Source organism: Callithrix jacchus, chromosome 16, assembly GCF_049354715.1.
Source record: "Callithrix jacchus isolate 240 chromosome 16, calJac240_pri, whole genome shotgun sequence".
Lineage (NCBI taxonomy): Eukaryota > Metazoa > Chordata > Mammalia > Primates > Cebidae > Callithrix > Callithrix jacchus.
The window spans coordinates 37,858,862-37,879,803 of record NC_133517.1 but is presented as its reverse complement, the minus strand read 5'-3'; the positions used below and the strand labels follow the sequence as shown (position 1 = coordinate 37,879,803).

The 20,942-nt window shown below is 35.3% G+C and overlaps 1 protein-coding gene across 5 annotated transcripts in view; it reads right to left on the bottom strand.

Moving 5' to 3' along the window:
- LOC108588667 (uncharacterized) overlaps positions 1–20,942 on the bottom strand; it is a 708,321-nt gene that overhangs the window by 223,017 nt on the left and 464,362 nt on the right. For 4 of the 5 annotated variants that reach the window (XR_013527909.1, XM_078352723.1, XM_078352724.1 and 1 more), the window contains one exon: positions 1,441–1,586. Coding sequence is in view for 4 of the 5 variants with exons in the window: in XM_078352723.1 (XP_078208849.1) it covers positions 1,441–1,545 (105 nt within the window). In the remaining variant the exon portion in view is untranslated. Of the gene's footprint in view, positions 1–1,440; positions 1,587–8,000; positions 8,434–20,942 lie in introns of those variants that run through there. The other variant, XM_078352726.1, reaches the window with a different exon arrangement.

The following is a 20,942-nucleotide window of genomic DNA, read 5'->3' as shown; positions in this document are numbered from 1 at the left end:
CACACACTGTGACCTGTCAGGGGGTAGGGGGGTAGAGGAGGGATAGCATTAGGAGAAATACCCAAGGTAGATGATGGGTTGATGGGTGCAGCAAACTGCAATGGCACGTGTATACCTATGTAACAAACCTTAACTTTCTGTACATGTGTCCCAGAACTTTAATAATAATAATAATAATAATAATAAATAATGTAAACTCTCAAATTTGAAAGTTCTCATTATGAAAAAAAGAGCTGGATATGGAGAAGGAAAGAACCCTGGACCAGAAGACTCCAAATTTCCAGGGACAGAAGCAAAAATGTCACTATTGGATTGTTAAGAATAATAAGGTCAGTTATTTCCATTTTCAGCCCTTCATTTATAAACCTTGGAATCCTAGCTTTTAGAGAAAGAGTACTATACATTGGTCACTGATTCGGAGCATATGCTATAACCTGGAGGACATTATCCCCAACCTTCAAAGCATTGTCATCCAGCCAGTGCCATAACTGATTATTTCAAAACCCACTTAACCTATCAGGTCAGTTTCTTTGGGTTGATGGTATATTAATCAGTTACCATGCTGGTAATAAAGACATACTCAAGACTGAATAATTTATAAACAAAAAAGGCTTTAACAGACTCACAGCTCCCCATGGCTAGGGAGGACTCAACCATCACGGCAGAAGGCAAAGGAGGAGAAAGGCACATCTTACACGGTGGCAGGCAAGAGAGCTTGTGCAGGGGAACTCCCAGTTATTAAAACCATCAGATCTTCTGAGACTACCATAAGAACAGTGTGGGTGAAATCACCCACATGATTCAATTATGTCCACCAGGGTCCCTCCCACAACACATGAGAATATGGGAGCTACAATTCAAGATGAGGTTAGGTTTGGGTGGAGACACAGTCAAACCATATCAGATGGGGACATGATAACATCAATAAATTCCATTAGTATGAGCCAATGCCACATTTTATTTGCTGTGAACTTAATTTCCATGTCAAAAACAATGCTATGTGAACTATGACAGTGAATATGGCATCTGTAAGTTCAAGGATGATGGTTTTATAAGAAGCATTGTGGGCAGGAGAAACAAAATTGTAGCCAGAATATCTGTTCCAGAAAGAAAAAAAGAAAGCACTGTCTCTTCCATTATAGAAGTTACCCAGTATAATCAATCTGCCAAGAGGTCACTGGCTTGTCCCCCTGGAGAATAATTCCATACTAGAACAAAATGTTGACCTGTTCTATTGGCAGGTGGGGCACTCAGAAATAGTTCTAACAATATTGTCATTCATAAGTAAAAGCTCAGTTTGCTGAACCAATGAACATTTCATTCATGTGCTTATTGGGCACAAACAAGGTGACTGGTGACTGACATCCACAAAACAAGTTATCTCGACCATCCTGTTAGTAAGATCCCCTCTGTTAAGAAGGCTTTTTGCTGAGTACTTACATAAGATGCAGATATCTTCACATTATATACTTGGAGATGTTTTTCCATATACCACTTCTGCAGATCTCCTTGACACCAACTCATGTTCCCTATAAAATATATCATTTGTCATTTCAGATAGTGTCCACTATACCAGAAAGAAGCATCTGAAAAGCAAAAAAAAAAAATTCCTTTCTCAGTAGATTGGCCATTAAGTGTGGTTTGAAAGATTAAAGAATATGTAAGAGGAGTTGGCACCCTGAGAATCTGTGTCATTGCAAATGCAACTTGTTTATGCCTTCAGGAAGTACTCAAGCTTAACCTTGTACATATCATTTCCTTTTAGTGGTGAAACAAAGCTCTATTTGCCCAAATGTAGGGCTTAATGGGTGAGACAACATTGAATTTATAACAGGCAGATCAGATTAAATGATAATTTGGTCACCCAAAATGATAGTTCAGGCTTTTGTGGGATCCAATAGCAAGCCAGAAGCATCTCAAAAAGAGACTTGTTAACTGAAAGAGACGGCATGATATCTTTCAAAATCCTAAATGTTTTTACCTTAGTTTACCTATAGGGTCCTGACAAAGATTCCATAAAACATCTGTCTGTCAATGACATTTTAAGTATCATTAGATCTTACAGACCGTAGCTGTGTGATATGACTCAGCAGTGAATCTTCCTCTGGGAATCACTCAAAATTGCAGCCTTTCAAGCTACTCAGTCAATAAGATATATGTTATCTTTATAATCTGAAGCATCCTATGGAACGCTAAGTCTCTCTCTATATGGTGGGAGGAGCCAGATACAAAAACTTGGTTTTGACACTGGAAGGACATATCTTGACATGCCCCAGATCATCATAACCTTAAATAATTTTCCTGAGGTATAGGTGTTTTAATATTTTGAAATTTATTTATTCCTTTCTGGTATACATGTGTACTATCAAGATATCTAGGGTAGTTACCACTTTCTGCTCACCAGGCACAGTCATCATACATCATCTACATAGTGGAACAACTGAATGTTCTGTGAAATGAAGAGATAACCAAGAACCCTTGACTAGATTATGACAGAGAGCAGGGAAGTTGCTACATCCCCGAAGTAGAATAGGGAAGATGTCTTGCTGGCCATGACAAATGAAAGCTAACTGTGTTTGGCGGTCTCTAACAAGAGGCAAGGAAACAAACAAACAAACCCATTCACCAAATCAGAAACTGTATGACAGGAAATTTTTTTATCTGCTCTAGTGATGAAGCCACATCTGAGGCAGCCGCCGCAATTAAACTTACCACATGATTAAGATATTCTCCAACATCTGTCTTTTTCTGCACAGGCCAAGTAGGAGAGTTAGATGGGAATATGCTAGAAATCATCATTTCTACATTCTCAAGGTTTTGATGTGGCATTTCCCTTGACCTTTCTTACCAATAAAAACCCTCAATCCATGGGTCAAAAAATCAACATGGATATTGTGCCAATTGTTTAGTGTGCCTATTTCAGTTAAACATTCTGGAACTAGGAAATAACCCCAGGGTCGGTTTGGGGGCCAGTGGTCTCCCAGAGAGACAACCTCGACCTAAAATATCATTAATATCCTGACCTCCAAAGTCCCTCCTTTGATTGGTGGATCACAGTGGTATCTTGTGTCTCTAGAAATTATTGGCAGCTCAGTGGCTCTCACTGTCAAATAATTCCTTAATAATATGGTAACTTCCCTCTGTTCAATGCCCCCTTGTAAATGGCAACAGATCTTCTTGGAGAAAGCTAGAGAAAAATATACTGGGTGAGTTTTTGGCAGTGCAGGATCCTTCCCTAAAGGAACCTGGTTTCCTCTCATCCAAGGTGCCCTGAAAGTGTGAACTGGCTCACAAATGGAAATCAATTCTCAGTTTGATGATCCAAGGTAAACTTCTGTTCATCAAACTCTTCTGTCTATATCTACAAATCAAGTAAGAAATCAGCTTTATAGAAAGCTGTCCATGAATTTCAGTCCTTGAACCACCATGATCAAGTAGCTAATGACAAAATTCTCTGTAGGTGAAATCATTCTTCCTACTGCTTCAAATCTGCTACCCATTACTATGCCTGTTGTTTCTGGCAGTTCAGTGCTGCCACTTGGCCCTGGCCACCTTGGGATTCCATCATCCCTATTTATTTCAGGGATTCTATTTTAATGACAAGACAACTTATTGTCTTTCCTGGCCTACAGAAAGCTACTACAAAACTTTTCAAGGCTGACAATATTTCCTTTGCCAAGGTATTGAAGCAGTTCTTACAACATAAATCTATTCCCACATTCCTATATCTCTAAGCCTTTTGATACTGTCTTCTATAGTACACCAAGGGAGTTCTTACAGCTCAACTTCATTCAGCCAACTAACAAAGCCAAAAGCAAGAACTATTTACCAGCCACTTAAAGCACACTGAATATGGAATTTTTGCTTAAGTGAATCAACTTCAATACCTTTAACCTGACTTAAAACTATATCCACCCGTTTTGACCAACATCCTTTTAATTCGTTTCCATACATATTTCCCAGGTTTCCATTAAAAATATAAATTATATAATTCTTTTGATGTGTGCTGTACCTCTATTCTGGTCATAATTATTATCTGATATAAAGCATAAAAAATTGAGTCTTCTATCAGGTTGGTGCAAAATTGATACATTTGCACCAACCTAATATATCTAAAAACAAGAGAGGTAGTAGGATATATCCAGAGGACATCAGCATTCCTCATCATATCAAGGTCTCAGGCCCAGACCATTAAGTTCTTGAGAAAGGGGGAGAGTGAATTCCTAAAATTTGGGAGGAAAAACTGTTTCTACTGGCAAATCAGCCTCCATAAAATGTAAAAGTTCAGGTTCCTCTACATTATCAGAATCAGCTCTTATTTCTCCATCCAAATGTTCATGGCCCTAGTCCTTCCCAGTCAATGCCTTAATTCAAATATGAAAAACGCTAAAATATTGTGTTGAATTATAATTCAGTCACTCACCAGCCTTTGGGGGTGGTTTTAAGAAATTTTCTAGGAAATGCTATTTCTCTTAGAGCAGAAATAGAACGTTTCTATTCTATTACATAAACCTTGATCTTAGAATTAAAAACTCTGAGCTCATTTTCTTTCTCTACATTTTCCAATGAAACGCAACCAAAATCATTATATTCATTTTTACTAAGGTGTTCTACACCAACAACTACTTGGTCATTCAAAATCATGCCTTCTATAGGCATTCAATTACAGATGAAACCACAAATAACAATTTAAGAAACATTTTTTGACACTACATGCCATGGCTTATGTTGTCATGTATTGGAAGCAAGTACATCAATGTGTATTTTTCATGTTTTTATAAACTAATTTTTATGGGTACATAGTAGGTGTATATACTTGTGGGGTACATTAAATGTTTTGATACAGGCATGCAATGTGTAATAATCACATAACAAAAAACGGAGTATCCTACCCCTCAAGCATTTATCCTTTGTGTTAAAAATTATACTCCTTTAGTTATTTTAAGTGTACAATTAAATTATTTTGACTATAGTTACTCTGCTATGATATCAAATACTAGGTCTTATTTATTCTTTCAAATTATATGTATTTATACCCATTAACGATCCCCACCTCCCTCCTCTGAACCAGTCCCCAACTTCCCTTCCCAGCCTCTGGTAACCACCCTTCTGTTCTATATAACCACAAGTGCAATCGTTTTGAATTTTAGATCCCACAAATAAGTGAGAACATGTGATATTTGCCTTTCTATGTGCCTGGCTTATTTCACTTAACATAATAATCTCCAGTTTCTTCCATGTTGATGCAAATAACTTGAAAACATTGATTTTTTAATGAATAAATAGAACCCCATGGTGTATAAGTACCATATTTTCTTTATCCATTCATCTCAATAAAGAAAATGTGATACTTATATACAATGAATAGAGGTTGCTTCCAAATCTTGGCTGTTGTGAACAGCGGGATTGCTAGCTTGTATGGTCATGCTATTTTTAGTTTTTTGAGGAACCTCCAAACTGTTCTCTGTAGTGGTTGTACTAATATCAATTTCCACCAACAGTACATAAAGGCCTTCCCTCCACATCCTTGTCAGCATTTGTTATTGCCTGACTTTTGAATAAAAGCCAATTTAACTGCAGTAAGATGATACCTCTTTGTAGTTTTGATTTGTATTTCTCTGATGATCAGTGAAAATGTGCTTAACAATGCCAGTTTGTCATTCATATGTCTTCTTTTGAAAAATGTCTATTTCAATGATTTCCCATTTTTAAATCAGATTAGATTTTATCCTATAGAGTTATTTGATCTCCTTATATATTCTGGTTATTAATCTTTTATCAGATGGATAATTTACAAATGTTTTCTCTCATTCTGTGGGTTATATTTTCACTTTGTTGATTGTTTCCTTTGCTGTGCAGAAGCTTTTTAACTGATGTTACCCCATTTGTCCATATTAGTTTTGGATTTCTGTTCTTATATTAGTCAGGAAATTCTTTGCCCAAGCTAATGTGTTGGATGGTTTTCCCAATGCCTTCTTGTGGTAGTTTCACAGTTTGAGGTATTAGATTTAAGTCTCTAATCACTTTGGTTTGATTGTTGTATATCAGGGTGGGGAGGTTTCATTCTTTTGCCTATGGATAGTTTTCCCAGCACCATTTATTTAAAAAACTTTCTTTTTCTCAGTATATGTTCTAGGTACCTTTGTAAAAAATGAGTTCACTGTGTGTGGATTTGTTTCTCAGTTCTCTATTCTGTTCCATTGGTCTATATGGTTTTATGCTGTACCATGCTGTTTTAGTTGCTTTAACTCTGTAAGATCATTTGAAATCACGTTATTGTATTCCTTCAGTTTTGTTTTGTTTTGTTTTGTTTTTGCTAAGTTGGCTTTAGCTATTCTGGATTTTTGGTGGCTCCATATAAATTTTAGGATTCTTTTTTCTATTTCTGTGAAGACTGTCATTGGTATTTTGACAGGAATTGGATTGAATCTGTAGATTGTTTTACATAGTATAAACATCTTAATAATATTGATTTTTTCAATCCATGAACATGGAATATCTTTCCATATTTTGGTGTCTTCTTCAATGTCTTTCATCAATATTTTATAGTTTTAACTATAGAAATCTTTCACTTCTTAGGTTAATTCCTAGGTATTTAATTTTATTTGTGATGATTGTAAATGAAATTACATTTTTTATTTCTATTTCAGATTGTTCACTATCAGCCTATCAGCCATCAGGTCGTGGGCTTTTCTCTACTGGAAAAATTACTGTTACATTGGCCAACTCAATACTTGTTATTGGTCTGTATAGGTTTTGGATTTCTTCTTGGTTTAATCTACATGGGTTGTATGAGTCTAGGAATTTGTCCATTTATTCCACATTTCCCAAATTATTGGCATATTCTGCCTCCCAGTAGCCACTAGGTGAACCTTTGAATTACTGTAATATCAGTTATAATGTCTCCATTTTCTTTTATGATTTTATTTATTTGGATCTTCTGTTTTTTTATTAACCTCGCTAAAGTTTTGCCAATTTTGTTTAACTTTTTAAAAACCACCTTTTTGTTTCACTGATCTTTTGTATTGTTTTTCTTCTTTCAATTTTATTTATTTTTGCTCCAATCTTAATTATTTCTTTTCTTCTAGTTTTGCATTTGGTTCTTCTTGCTTTTCTAGTTCTCTAAGATACATTATTAGATTATTTATATGAAGCTTTTCCTCTTTTTTTATGTAGGCACTATAAACTTCTCTCTTAGTACTGCTTTTGCTGTATCACATAGGAAAGTATGTTTCCATTATCATTCATTTCAATAAATTTTTTAATTTTCATAATTTCTTCATTGATCCACTGGCACTGACATTTTGTCCTTACTGGAGTCCTCTCATTCTTTTCTTAACATGACTACTAAGTGAAGGTTCTTAAGGACAATCTCATTCACTCTAGGGTTGGTGTGAGTGAAGTAACATGGCAGTTGATCTTCTGGCTAAAAAATGGTAACCAGATACAATATTGATTTGCTTTTCTACTAGTTTGTCATTTATTCAAATAAATTCTACATAATATGTACTTACTGTATAGATACTAAACTTGTATAATTTTATGTGTTTTCATAGTTTCCAAAGTTTCTTTTGTTATTGATATCTAGTTTTATTCCATTTTGGTCAGAGAAGATGTTTCATATTTTTTCAATTATTGTGAATGTTTTGGGACTTGTTTTGTGACCTAACATGTGGTCTGTTCTTGAGAATGATTCATGTGCTGAGAAAAGAATGTGTATTCTGCAGCCGTTAGATTGAATGTTCTATAAATATCTATTAGGTCCATTTGGTCTATAGTGCAGATTAAGTGCAATGTTTTTATTGTGAATTTTCTGTCTGGAAAATCTGTTCAATGCTAAAAGTAGGGTTTGAAGTCTCTAGATATTATGGTCTCAGACTTCTTTCTCAGCTTTAATAATATTTCTCTTAAATATGTGAGTGCTCCAATGTTGGGTGTATATATTCTTAAAATTGTTATCCCCTATTGCTGAATTAAACATTTAATATTCATATACTGACCTTCTTTGTCTCTTTTTATAGTTGTTGCCTTGAAATCTATTTTGTCTTATATGTGTATGATTACTCCTGCTCTGGAGAGAAGTATCTTTCTGAAGTGGGCAAACTGGTGTTTATCAAGGAATCCAGAAAACCAGGTATATCCAACTTCCAGAATAGAATCACAAAGAAAAGGTAGTGGAAAATAATATGGAAGGCTCCTGATTCTATATTTACTTTTAAGTCTAGAATCTCTGGTTTAGAGACAACATTTGTGAAGAAGATCTAGATGTGAACAAGAGTAAGGATGCATCTGTAACTGTCTCTCACTATTAGTAACCATGAAGATCTTAAGCTCATAATGGCTTTGACTTCACTTCCACCTTCCAAATCTCACAGAACTTTCTCTTTTGGCTGACTCTAACTTGGAACCATATGGGCAAGAGAATTCTGGAAACCATAGTTTCAGCTTAGCCAATGTGACTATTATTAAAAAAAAAAAAAACAAGCATATTTTCCATATTTAAATCCTATTAGATTTAAACCATGTGCCATTGATATTAAACCATGGGCTTCTTGGTTTTTAAATCATCTGCCAACTCTGAATAAGAATGGTACTGATTATAATTTTTTGTTGTTGTGAGCCACAGAAATTGACTGACTAACTTATCCATAAAAACACCTTACCAGAATAATATTATTAGAAATCTCAAAGAATAGATAGGAATTAAAAAAAAAATAACCAGAAAAGTAGCCTCTAATCATTAGGGTTTTTGCTCTAAAAGGAATGTAGTTGTTTTGGAGTTTTTCTTTGGGGGAGAAAAATGGGGGTGGGGTTTTGGGGTTTTGTTTTTTGGATTTTTTTTTTTTTTTTTTTGGTTTTTCTTACTTCAATCTTGAATAAATTGCTTGAGATTTTAACTCTTTGAAAAGAAGGTTTTTTCCTGGTCAAGCATAAGTCACATGCTCATTGTTTGGTCCTATGAGGCAGTGAGATGTGGCAGGAGTAACCTGCTATAATCTCTAGAAAACCCTTCACCCTCCATAAAAAGAATGGTTTACTTTGATTTGCAGTTTTATTCAGCTGGCTCAAAATGGTATTGAGGTAATTCCCTGTAAGAAAATTAAAGTGATTCTAGAAAAAATGAATAGTTATGAATCAATTAAAATCTTCTAGTGAATATCCATTTATTAATAAGAGTTTTGAGGCTATACCCAGGCCAAGTTAGAAATAGCATATGATCTAACAGCATTGCCTGCCATGGGTGCAGAAAAGTATACTATTAACAGACCTGCTGTATATTCTTGCCAGTTCTTGATTTTGATACAGCCTCTACAATTCCACCGTATTAATAGCTGAAAGAATGTTATGGTTACTTAATAGGGAATACCAAATGCTTTCTTGGGCTGACTTTGACAATCTGTCACAATCTAAATTCAGGTTTATTTACTCTTATTGTTCTGATTTAACATGGTCATTTTATGTGTGGTGCATCAGCCCATTTTGGAGAAAGCAATCCTTCAAAGTCAGGCATATCTGTGTTTGAATCCCATCTTCACTATCTAATAGAGTGTGAACATGATCAGTTTACTTAAATATTTGTTGTCAGCTGTCCCTCTCAAAAAGTAAGTGAGAGTTAAAAGGCAACTAACAAAAATCATTATCTCAGGTCCAACTTGCTTTGCACACAGAGAACATTTGCTATATACTAGTTCCTTCTGTCTTTCCTTTTATAGCTCCCTTTCCTCAATATCTGCTTCTTTGACTTAATCAAATCTTGTACCATAAAGTTCAAATATTATCCTCTCCTTGAAATGGTTAAACCAAGTTTTCAACTACTATACAATCTCTTACTTGCAGTACTCATTTGGGTATTAAATAATCAATCTATATTTTTAATAATAATTAATAATATAATGATTACCATGTTGGAACATTATTAATATGAACATCTAAAATCTGCATATCACTCAACATTTGAATACTAACTACTATTTGCCCATTTTTAGCTTGGAAATTGGAAATTGGATATCAGAGGTCGAAGACCTACTTAATGAAATGAAACGAGAAGACAAGAATAGAGAAAAAAGGATAAAAAGGAATGAGCAAAGTCTCCAATAAATATGGGACTATGTGAAAAGACCTAATTTATGTTTGATAGGTGTACCTGAATACAATGAAGAGAATGAATCCAAGCTGGAAAATACTCTTCAGGATATTATTCAGGAAAACTTCCCAAATCTAGCAAAGCAGCACAATATTCAACCCCAGGTAACACAGAGAACACCACAAAGATATTCCTCAAGAAGAGCAACCCCAAGGCACATAATCGTTAGATTCACTAGGGTTGAAACAAAGGAGAACATACTAAGGGCAGCCAGAGAAAAAGGTCAGGTTACCCACAAAGGGAAGCCTATTAGACTTACAGCAGGTCTCTCAGCAGAAACCCTATAAGCCAGAAGAGAGTGGGGGCCGATATTCCACATCCTTAAAGAACAGAACTTTCAGTCCAGAATTTCATATCCTGCCAAACTAAGCTTCACAATTGAAAGAAAAATAAAATCTTTTATGAACAAAAGTACTTCGAGATTTTATTACCACCAGGCCAGCTTTACAAGAGCTTCTTAAAGAAGCATTATACATAGAAAGGAACAACCAGTATTAGCCTTTCTAAAAATATACCAAAAAGTAAAGAGCATCAACATAAAGAAGAATTTACATCAATGAATGGATAAAATAGCCAGTTAACATCAAATGGCAGTAACCTTAAATTTAAGTCGACTAAATCCCCCAATCAAAAGATACAGCCAAAATCTAACAATATGCCACATCCAGACCCATTTCACATCCAAAGATACACAAAGACTTAAAACAAAGGGATGGAGAAAGATTTACCAACCAAATGGAGAGCAAAAATAAATAAATAAATAAAAAGCAGTAGTTGCAATTCTCGCATCTGATAAAATAGATTTCAAAGCAACAAAAATATAGTGGTAAAAGGATCAATGCAACAATAAGAGCTACCGATCCTAACATCCAGATACATAAGACCCATAAAGAGATTTAGACTCGACTCGACAGAAAATTAATAAGGATATCCAGGACTTGAACTCAGATCCGGAACAAGTAAACTCAAAAAATATTTATAGAGCTCTTCATTTTAAATACACAAAATATACATTTTCCACCTTAAATACACAAAATACTGATCAGCCATTATTAATACTCATTTTTAGAATAAAGCTACATTCCTGTTTTCTCTCCCTCTTTAAAAAAAAGAAATTGGTAACACAAAGATTAGTAAGACCATGTTGGTAGCTTCAAGACATTCATAACCTATTGGGGAAGATAATCATATGTGTTGAATAACATGGTATGATAGAATCATATGTGCACAAGAAATTAAGAGAGTAAATAGGATTCTTGATATAGACTATGATAAAAATGGTGGAAAGAGAAGTTCTTTAGGAAAGATTAAAATAGAACCTTACTTTCAAGGATGCATTGTATTTAGCCAGGATAACAACAGTTAACATAAGGAATATTGAAGAAAGATGAAAAGAAGAGAAAGAAAAATAATGACTGCTGTGGGAAAAAATGTAAATAATTTACTATGACTGGAGGATAGAGTGAGAAAGGAAACTACAGGAAATGAGGTTAGAGAAGCCAAGCAAGACAAAATTAGAAAAACCCTTCCATATCACTGAAAGGGTTAAGACTTTATCATAAACTCAATGAGAAAAATTGAAGATATTCAGCCACACAGATATAGCTTTGTTGCTATAATAAGTAGCAACAAAGACAATAAGAAGAATAATCATGATAATGGAAGCAACCATATATTGAGTACTATTTATAGTGCACTGTGCTAAATAGATTACTGTATTGATTCATTTTCATGCTGCTGATAAAGACATACTTCAGACTGGGCGATTTACAAAAGAAAGAGGTTTAATGGATGTACAGTTCCACATGGCTTGGGAGGCCTCACAATCATGGCAGAAGGCAAGGAAGAGCAAGTCACATCTTACATGGATGGCGGCAGGCAAATAGAAAGCTTGTGCAGGGAAACTCTCATTTTGAAACCATCAGATCTCAAGAGACTATCATGAGAACAGCACAGGAAAAACCTACCCCCATAGTTTAATTGCCCCCCACCACATTCCTCCCATGATGTGGGAATTGTGGGAGTTACAATTCAAAATGAGATTTAGGTTGGACACAGCCAAGCCATACCAATTACTTATTTGATTCTCAAGATAATGCTCTGATATAGGTATTATTATCCCAATTTACCAGTGACAAAATTGAGGTTTAAAGAGGTTAAACAAGTTGTTCAAAGTTATTGCGAGTAAGTATTATTACTAGCATAAATCTAGATCTGTCTAATTCAAAAGCCCATGATCTTAACCACAATGCTCAGATTTATGTTTTCAAAAAATCACTTTAGCAGCAGTGTAAAAAATTGATTGAAGGGGGTCCAACCCTAGAGGTAAAGACTCTATTTAGAAGGCTGAGTTACCCAAAGTTTTCAAATAAGCGTCCATTCCCAGGCAGAAAGAAAGAGCTAAGAAATATAAAAGAAACTTAATAGAAAAGAGTTAATCATTGGCTGCATGTGGATTGTCAGCAAGAGACATCAAATATAATAACCTGGTTGATGGTTTTGTTGTCAGTATAAGATGCTTCTGATGGGGGAAGAAATGGGATATAACAAAATCAGTTTGAGGGAGTGTTGAGATTGTGGCACTTGAAGAAAAGTCATTTGGAACTTGGTACGTAGAGAAAGATTTCGCAGGTCTCAGAATTAGACTGTAGATATAGCCATGATGCTAGAAAAAGTAACTCAGCCAGGGAGAATCTACTGTGTAAATGGAACAGTGAGATGAGGTTGTAAAGCTGGAAACATCAGTATTTGAGTAAATTTTGGGTACTAGATGAGAGTTTAACAAAAAAGACTAAGAGGGAACTTCCATAGGACTATAAATACAGCCAGAATCATTTTAAGCAGAGTTGTAACTGATTTATAGAACTGTAAATAGTGATGGAAACCTCAGAGAAGAACTATTTAGTTCTGCAATGAAGAATTATGGAGGTTGTTTTATTAATTTTTATAAATTATGGTCATCTACTTTTAAAAAATAAATCTTTTAAAACTTTTATTTTAGGTTGAGGGGAACATGTATAGGTTTGTTCTACAGATAAATTGCAAGTCATGGGAGTTTGGTGTATATATTATTTCCTCATCCAGGTAATAAGCAATAGTACCCAACAGGTAGTTTTTCTGTCACCACCCTCCACTCTCAAGTAGGTGCTGGTGACTACTATTCCCTTCTTTGTGTCCATGTGTACTCAATGTTTAGATTAATATAGACATACATGTGTCCCTATGATTTATATTTCTTTGTATACAGTAATAGCTGACAATGGGATTGTTGGGTTGAATGGTAATTCTGTTTTTGAGTACGTTCAGAAATTGCCACACTGCTTTCCACAATGGCTGAATAGGCAAGTAAGGTAATGAATATGTTAGCTTGATTTACTCATTCTACTTTGTATACATATAAAAAAATCACATTGTACTTCATAAATGTATACAATTATAATTTGTCAATCAAAAAGCATACTAATAATTTTTTTTAAAAGAAGCTCTAGTGTTTGATCTTTTCAGAAGGGGAAAATTCACATGGACTCAATGATGTCATACTTTTTCTGCAATATCAATTTAAATTTTCCAAGAATGATAAGTTACTTATTTTTTATTTCCATAGGAAGCAAAAACAGTGAGACCTGATTTAAAGACTCAAATGGTATCATTCTATCACCAGCAGAGTACATAGAGAAAGAAAAATAAAGCCTTGTTTTTACTTTAGAAACTAAGTACAGAGGGACGTATTAGCAGACAGACATACATTTCAAAACATCTGAGCATATCTCTAAGTCAAAACTGCTTGAGGTCACTGGGCATGGTTTTGAAATCTGGCTGTGTCAGAATCACCTATGGAGCTTGTTAAAATTAGAGGTGCCTAGGCATACCCAAGACTTCCTGCATAATCTTAGGCATACCTTAGACTTCCTGTATAGGCCCTTGAATCAATATTTGCAGCAGGCTTTCCAGAGTGGCTCTGGTGCACCAGGAGATTCAGCATCCAGAGATCTAGAGCAAGGCCTGAAACTGAGGGATTGTGTTAAGGAAAACTACCTATGTTTCAAAGGCAGGAAATTCCTAGCACCATACCCTCATCCATGCCCCCATCCAGGAATGTAAAGTTCATTGTCTAATTTTCCTGGCGTGGGCTAGATGGAAATTCCAGGTGAGCTTCTTTTGTTCAGAAAGCCCGCCAAATGCCCTGGGAGGAGGTGCTCTGTTGTGGGCCCAAGCAAACAACCTGGGATCAGAGTCAAAGATCAATCACTCCAGAGGAAGTTTGAAAGAACTCCTCTTGTTGGACAAGAACATGAATGGGGTGCGAGTAATTGTAGGGTTAAACTCCCTCTGCTCCCTTACTTATATGGATTTCCCTGTCTGGGATCTCCTCCTATGGCAATATGGGAGCTGTCTCTCCCTCTCTCCTCCCTATACAGGGTTGGATTCCCTTCCCATGGCAGCATGGGAGCTCTCACTGTTTCTCTTTCTTTCTCTTTCTCTTTCTCTCTCTCTCTCTCACTCGCTCTCTCTCTCTCTCTCTCTCCCTCCCCCTCCCCTCCCCCACCTCGCCCCCCCACCTCAAATAAATCACTTTCTGCTAAACTCTTTGGGTCTGTGATATTTACACAGTGGTAAGCTCACCAGGCTGCCAGGGCCCTTTCCCCATTCCTGGGGCAAGTGAGCCCAAGAACCTGGACACACCCAGTTACATCTTTGGCGAGCAAGGGAGGTCGCTGAGCCCCTGTGCCATGACCTGGTTATATCTTTGGCAAGCACGAGGAGGGAGCTGAGCCCCTGTTGTCCTGCCACTGGGTTACGGAACTATATAAACATTTGGAAGCTGCAGTCAGGGCTTTAAGAACGTTAACATCCCCAGAGATGGACACGTCTACATGAAAAATAAGTTAGAGCCATACTCGACTCTAACTGGAAATAGGTTTCTTTTTCTTTAATTCTTTTTTTAAACAATGGGTTTTCATTTTCTCATACATAACTGATCAACATTATTTTTAGTTTTGTGCTTTTGGTGGCAAATGAAGACTAATTCAATCTACTTCAAGGAGATGGGAGTTTATTTTAGGAACATATGTGTACCAGACCAGAAAATAGATAACACTGAAAAACGAAATCTAAAGCAGCTCTGGGGACCATTCACACAGGACTGCTGTCTCAGCCATCTCTGCTTCTTTCAGTTGGGGAGAAAGGCCAGAGATGAAGGACTATAGGGGTATAAACTTGACTCCCTAGAAACCATGGTTGGAAATGGGCAGTTTTCATTAGAAGGGAAAGGGGTGGTGGAGTGAAGAGGTTATACATGAATACTGAATCCTGTTTATTTTTTTCTCTAAATCTTCCTCAGACTCACTTTACTCCACATGCATGTTTCCTGCTGGTGCATGGGAACTTTTTTCTTTAAAAGGCCTTTAACAATTCCCCATTCAAGAGACTATTTAAGCAATTCAAACTTATTTGAGTGCCAGAAGCATATGCCAGGGTAGGTTGTAAATTATTTGAATGCAGGTTCCTCCACCACTTTCTAAAAACACCTGCAGAGCCTAGAAGAGCTCTGAGCACAACTTAGACATGCTCAAATGATATTAGAAGTGATAAAGGAGGTCTATAGGGATAAACTGACCCAGTAGTTAGTGGTGAAACATAAATATAAACAAGGTCTTTCACCTAAGATCCTCGTATTTCAAATTATCTATGGGACTTAAAACTGATTGGGTAAATCATCAAACTTATAGGGCTTTGATCAAATCATATGATACTTGTAGATTAGAGGATAAACACATTTTAGTAAAAGAGTATTTGATTCAAATACCCTGAAGTATATTTAAAAGTAAACGGGTTTTTTGGCATGTTAAATGATTTTAAAATAACAAGCCCAACGAATTTTAGACTATTTACAGCTTACTATACAGATTAATTTACTATCTTGCTCTTTAAACACTTTCTTTTAATTGATACTGCTTGAATCTCTTTATCCTCCCCTTCCCTCTAATATTCTCAGAAAACCAAAAAAAAAAAAAAAACAATTACCAAATTCAGCCTAAACTCATTTTTTAACAAATTATTTTTCTGAGTTGATAAGTGAGAAGTTACAATGACGAATATGGTTTGAGGCCTGAAGGTACTCACTGTCTACTGGGGAAACAAACACAAAAACAGTTAATTACACCATAATGCAGACAGTTCAGTGCCAGATACCTATGGGTATCACACAAGCACTGCAGAAGGAACACTTGCCAAAAGCTTCAAAGGTCAGTGAAAGCTTCCAGAAGTGTAAGATGTGAAGCTAAATCACATGACTGCCCCATGCCCAGTACCTAACCTGCCTTAACAGCTTCATGTCTCAATGGCCATCAGCAACTCCTAGTAAATATGTCTTGGTTCCAAAAATTTCTCTCACCTTCAAGCACTCCAACGGAAACCACCATCATTTCTCACACAGACTACTACAATAGCCTGTTGGCAATTTTCCCCACTTATATTCTTTATTTCCATATATTTAGTTTGCATATGGCACCCAGAGTAACATAATGTTACAGATCTGTTTAATTATTTCATGACTTCCCATCTCATATTTAGTTCCAACCAAAATCTTTCTGCAGCAGAAAAGCTCCTGCTTGATCTGGTTCCCTGTCTCCCTCTCCAGTGTCAACTCAATCTGCATTCCCCTCTCACTACTCTCCAATGCCACTGACTTTCCTTTCTCAAACACAAGTTCTATATCTCCTCAGGGCTTTTGCACACACTTTATTCTCTGTTTGGAACTATACTCTTCTTTGCTTGGTTGGCTACTTTTCATCTTTCAGGTCTGAAGTTAAATATCTCTTCTTTAGACATTTCTGATGATTTGAAATAAACCTCCCTTGCTATTTATTTTCACTCTCTGTCTCTTATTTATAGCTTTGTAGCACCTGTTACCAGTTGAATATTATGATGCTTGTTTACTGTTTTCTGTCTGCCTTCTCAATAGGTTATAATTTCCTCCATAAGGGCTCAGACCAAGTCAGTTTTGTTCATCGGTATATACTGGGCACCTAGTAGAATACAGCCTCGGAACCAGGCATTATTAAATATTCACTGCAAAAGTGAATAAATACATACACTCGGTGATTTAGCAAAAACTACTCACTTTTTTTCTCCATTGACTTCACTGGTATTCTTATTTCTCAAGAAGGTCCTCTACCCAGCCACTAACTCTGCTTATAGCTGGAGTAATTTCAAAATTTCTTTTCCTTCATGAATTCTTCTCTAATTTCTTAAAAATGATGCCTCATTCCTTCCTTTAAATGTGCATAGAGATTTTTGCTTCTCTTAGGGCTGACGTTTGCATTATATGTTTTCGCATACTTGTCCTGAGTCCCTTAAAGCCAGGAACCATGCCTGGCCACCTTATTTCTACACAGAGCCAAGTAATGTTCTAAGAGTGATTATTCTGTAAAGGTGATGAGTGAAACAATTAATAAAATCATTTTTGAACAAGTTAAAGAAAGAGGTTTGGGGGTAGTACAAGTTAAAGATGAAACCTGAATATGGCTTTGAAATCTTTTAGGGTATGTCCTAAATGAACCGTGTCACCTCTTACTTTTTGTATTCACTCTTAATGTTGTTATCTTTATCACACTGTGCCCCTTCTCAGTGAAGCTGTCAAAACACAGCTGAGCTGGTCACCAAGATGTTGATGTTGCTCCGACACCTTGTCAACAATGACACTCCCTGTTTCTGCCATTTAAAAAAAATGTCAGTGTTATATGGAAGGTAGAACTATATCAAGAATAATATGAAGAACTTATTCTTAAGAATAGTTTTTGAAATATTTGAGAACATCCCAACACAGATAATATTGTTTAAATTTCTCTGACCACTTTCACATAATTTTCTTATCCCATAATCACTAAACTCAAAATTCAATAACTAGAGATGCTAAGGGATATTAGTTTTAACATTAGCAGAAACCTCAAAAAAAGGACTTTAATTAAAGAGTCCTGTATCAATGTGCTGTGTACACGTTTGCAACATAATTCACTTCCCATATACAGCTTAAAATCCAATTTATACAAGTTATGTTTCATGAAATAAAAAATGCCAGCCAAAGTTATTTATAGCACAATAAAAGTTGTTAAAAGTCCAAAGCATAATAGTGACCTTTACATTATCCTGTAGTACTACCCAGAAAAGGCAATTTATTTCATAGCCTATTGAATATAGAAACCATTTTCAGATACATCTAGTTTAAGTGGTAAAATTTCAGAAAATTACACATACAGCATGATAGCTTTTTTCCTACTCTAAGAAAACCACCTAAGTGCCTGCAAATTCTATAAAATCACTGCTCTTTCTGAATTAATGGTTTCCTAAATTACTGTAGGTTGTCAACTTTTACCACCATTTTTGATTATTTTCAGTTTCATACATATTTATGGGGGACCACTAAATGTAACTTTAACTGTAAGAGTTGTCACACTGGCCCTAAACGAACTTCATACCACAGTATCTATCCTTATTCTACTGAGAGGAGAGAAGAAAAAGAAGTAGGAGAGAAAAAAATTCCCTCATGATATCAACATTAAATGCAGCTTCAAGGAAAACATGACCCACCACTTACAGTTTCTAGCCTCTTGTGGGTTTGTCATCTCTAAATGTTCTATTCTCTAAATGTATTAACTATGCTATGCTATATTCTTTTCCTCATAATTCTTTAGAATTGTGATTTGTGAATTTGATAGGTGTTCTATACTGAGTTTGAACAAGTCTCCCTGTTAATCCTTTATTATTTTTGCGATTGTATACACTTTGAACTTTCTTATATATCAGCATTTGATCTTTTAGACTGGAGTTCAATATTTCTACTTCATCATTTTAAAGAGTTTAAGAATCTCAGCCTCAATGATCATTTAAATTGACCTTCCTGTGAACTTTCTAGGTCTTTTAGTTATGGTCCTTTTTAACTCTTTGACAGAGTTAAAAACTCTTTGCCAGAGGATTCCTTCTATTTGGGATCTACACTGTTAACATGCTGACATTTAAAGGTTTATGCAACATGCAGAAATCAATGAAAAATCACTTAAGATCTGAGAAATTGTAAATAAAAAGCAACCCAGGGCTTATTCTATAGCGATGTAGGCTGCTAATATCTACGTGACAATCAAGTCTAATCTGTGTTAAAACACCTCTCTATCTAAAAACATCTCTTTTACTTACCAAATACTGTGTATGAAATTCCTAATGTTATAACCACTCCTTGAAATGAAAAAAAAAAAAAAAAAAAACCAACAACAAAAAACAATCTAGGAGAGAAAGACTGTAAATCCATTGTGATCTAACTAGAGAATATTACGCCCTTTTGCCTGGAGATACTGGTGTGTCAGCCAGGTAGAATTTAAGGGAATAAATGATATTGTTTGGATGTTTGTCCCCGCCAAATCTCATTTTGAAATGTGATTCCCAATGCTGGAGGTGGAGACTGGTGGGAGGTATTTGGATAATGGAGATGAAACCCTGATGAATGGCTTGGTGCCCTCCCCCCGGTAATGAATTCTTACCCTGGTAGTTCAGGCAAGAGCTTGGTGTTTAAAGGAGCCTGACATCTCCTCCTCTCTCTCTTACTGCCTCTTGCCATGTGACATGTTGCTACCCCTACCCTCATCTGCCACCACAATTAAAAACTTCCAGAGCAGATGCCAGTGCCATGCTTCCTGTACAGTCTGCAGAATCATGGACTAAAATAAACTTCTTGCCTTTATAAATTACCCAGTCTCATGTATTCCTTTTTAGCAACACAAATGGACTAACACAGTAAGTATGTAAAGAAATGACTGAGTTTAAGAAAATAAATACAAAGTTAGGTCTAGATAGGATTTCTTAGGAGATAATGTGCAGTCAGGTACAAGCATCCAGCAAATATAGAACCTCGAAGGTGGACACCTGAATAAGGAAAAAGATTGGAATAACAGATGTAATTTTTAACAGTAATTTTAAACTATGTTTAAAATTAGTAATTAAAATTAAAATTAGTAATTGAAAACTAGGTTTAAAATTTTAAATTAGGTTTTAAACTAGCTTTAAAATTAGCCCCAAATAAACATTTTCATTTAACCCAAATGGCATGGTTGCATTAGAGAAAAATTTTAATCTATAAAATAAGACATTAATTTCAAGTAGCTGAATAAATGCAAATGATAATTAACTTTAATCTTGATGGCTAACTCACAAACATTTTAAAAATTAATGAAATAACATTTTAAAAATTAAAATAACATTTTAAAAATTAATAAAATTTAATTAAAAAATACACATGGATTCTTAAGAATACGTAAAAAATAAGATTTATTAACGATATGAAAATTAAGACATAAATAAATAACCAATCAAAATGGCAACAATTTTAAAAAATGTGATCTTAAATGTAGCAGCAATACAGCTGGTAGAAATAGAAATTGGCACAAACTTTCTGCGAAACAATTTGGCAATATGTACCAAGGTCCTAGGTAACATATATCCTCAGAGGAGAGTGTGCTTTAGAAATCTCCCTTGGCAAACAAAGATGTAAAAAAAAAGGATTTCTTACCAACTTTATTTGTAGCAAGAAAAACTATAAAATAGACATAGTTATACAGATCTATCTGAATGGTTAGAAACACTATGATTAAAAGATTAAAACACCATGATTAAAAGAATATTATACAGCTGTTAGAAATCATTTTTATAAATAGATAATGATATGGAAAAATAGCTATGGATCTTAAGAAGAAAAGTGTAAAAGTAAATATTAAATCTTATATGAGGTTTTTACTGTGTAGTAGAATTA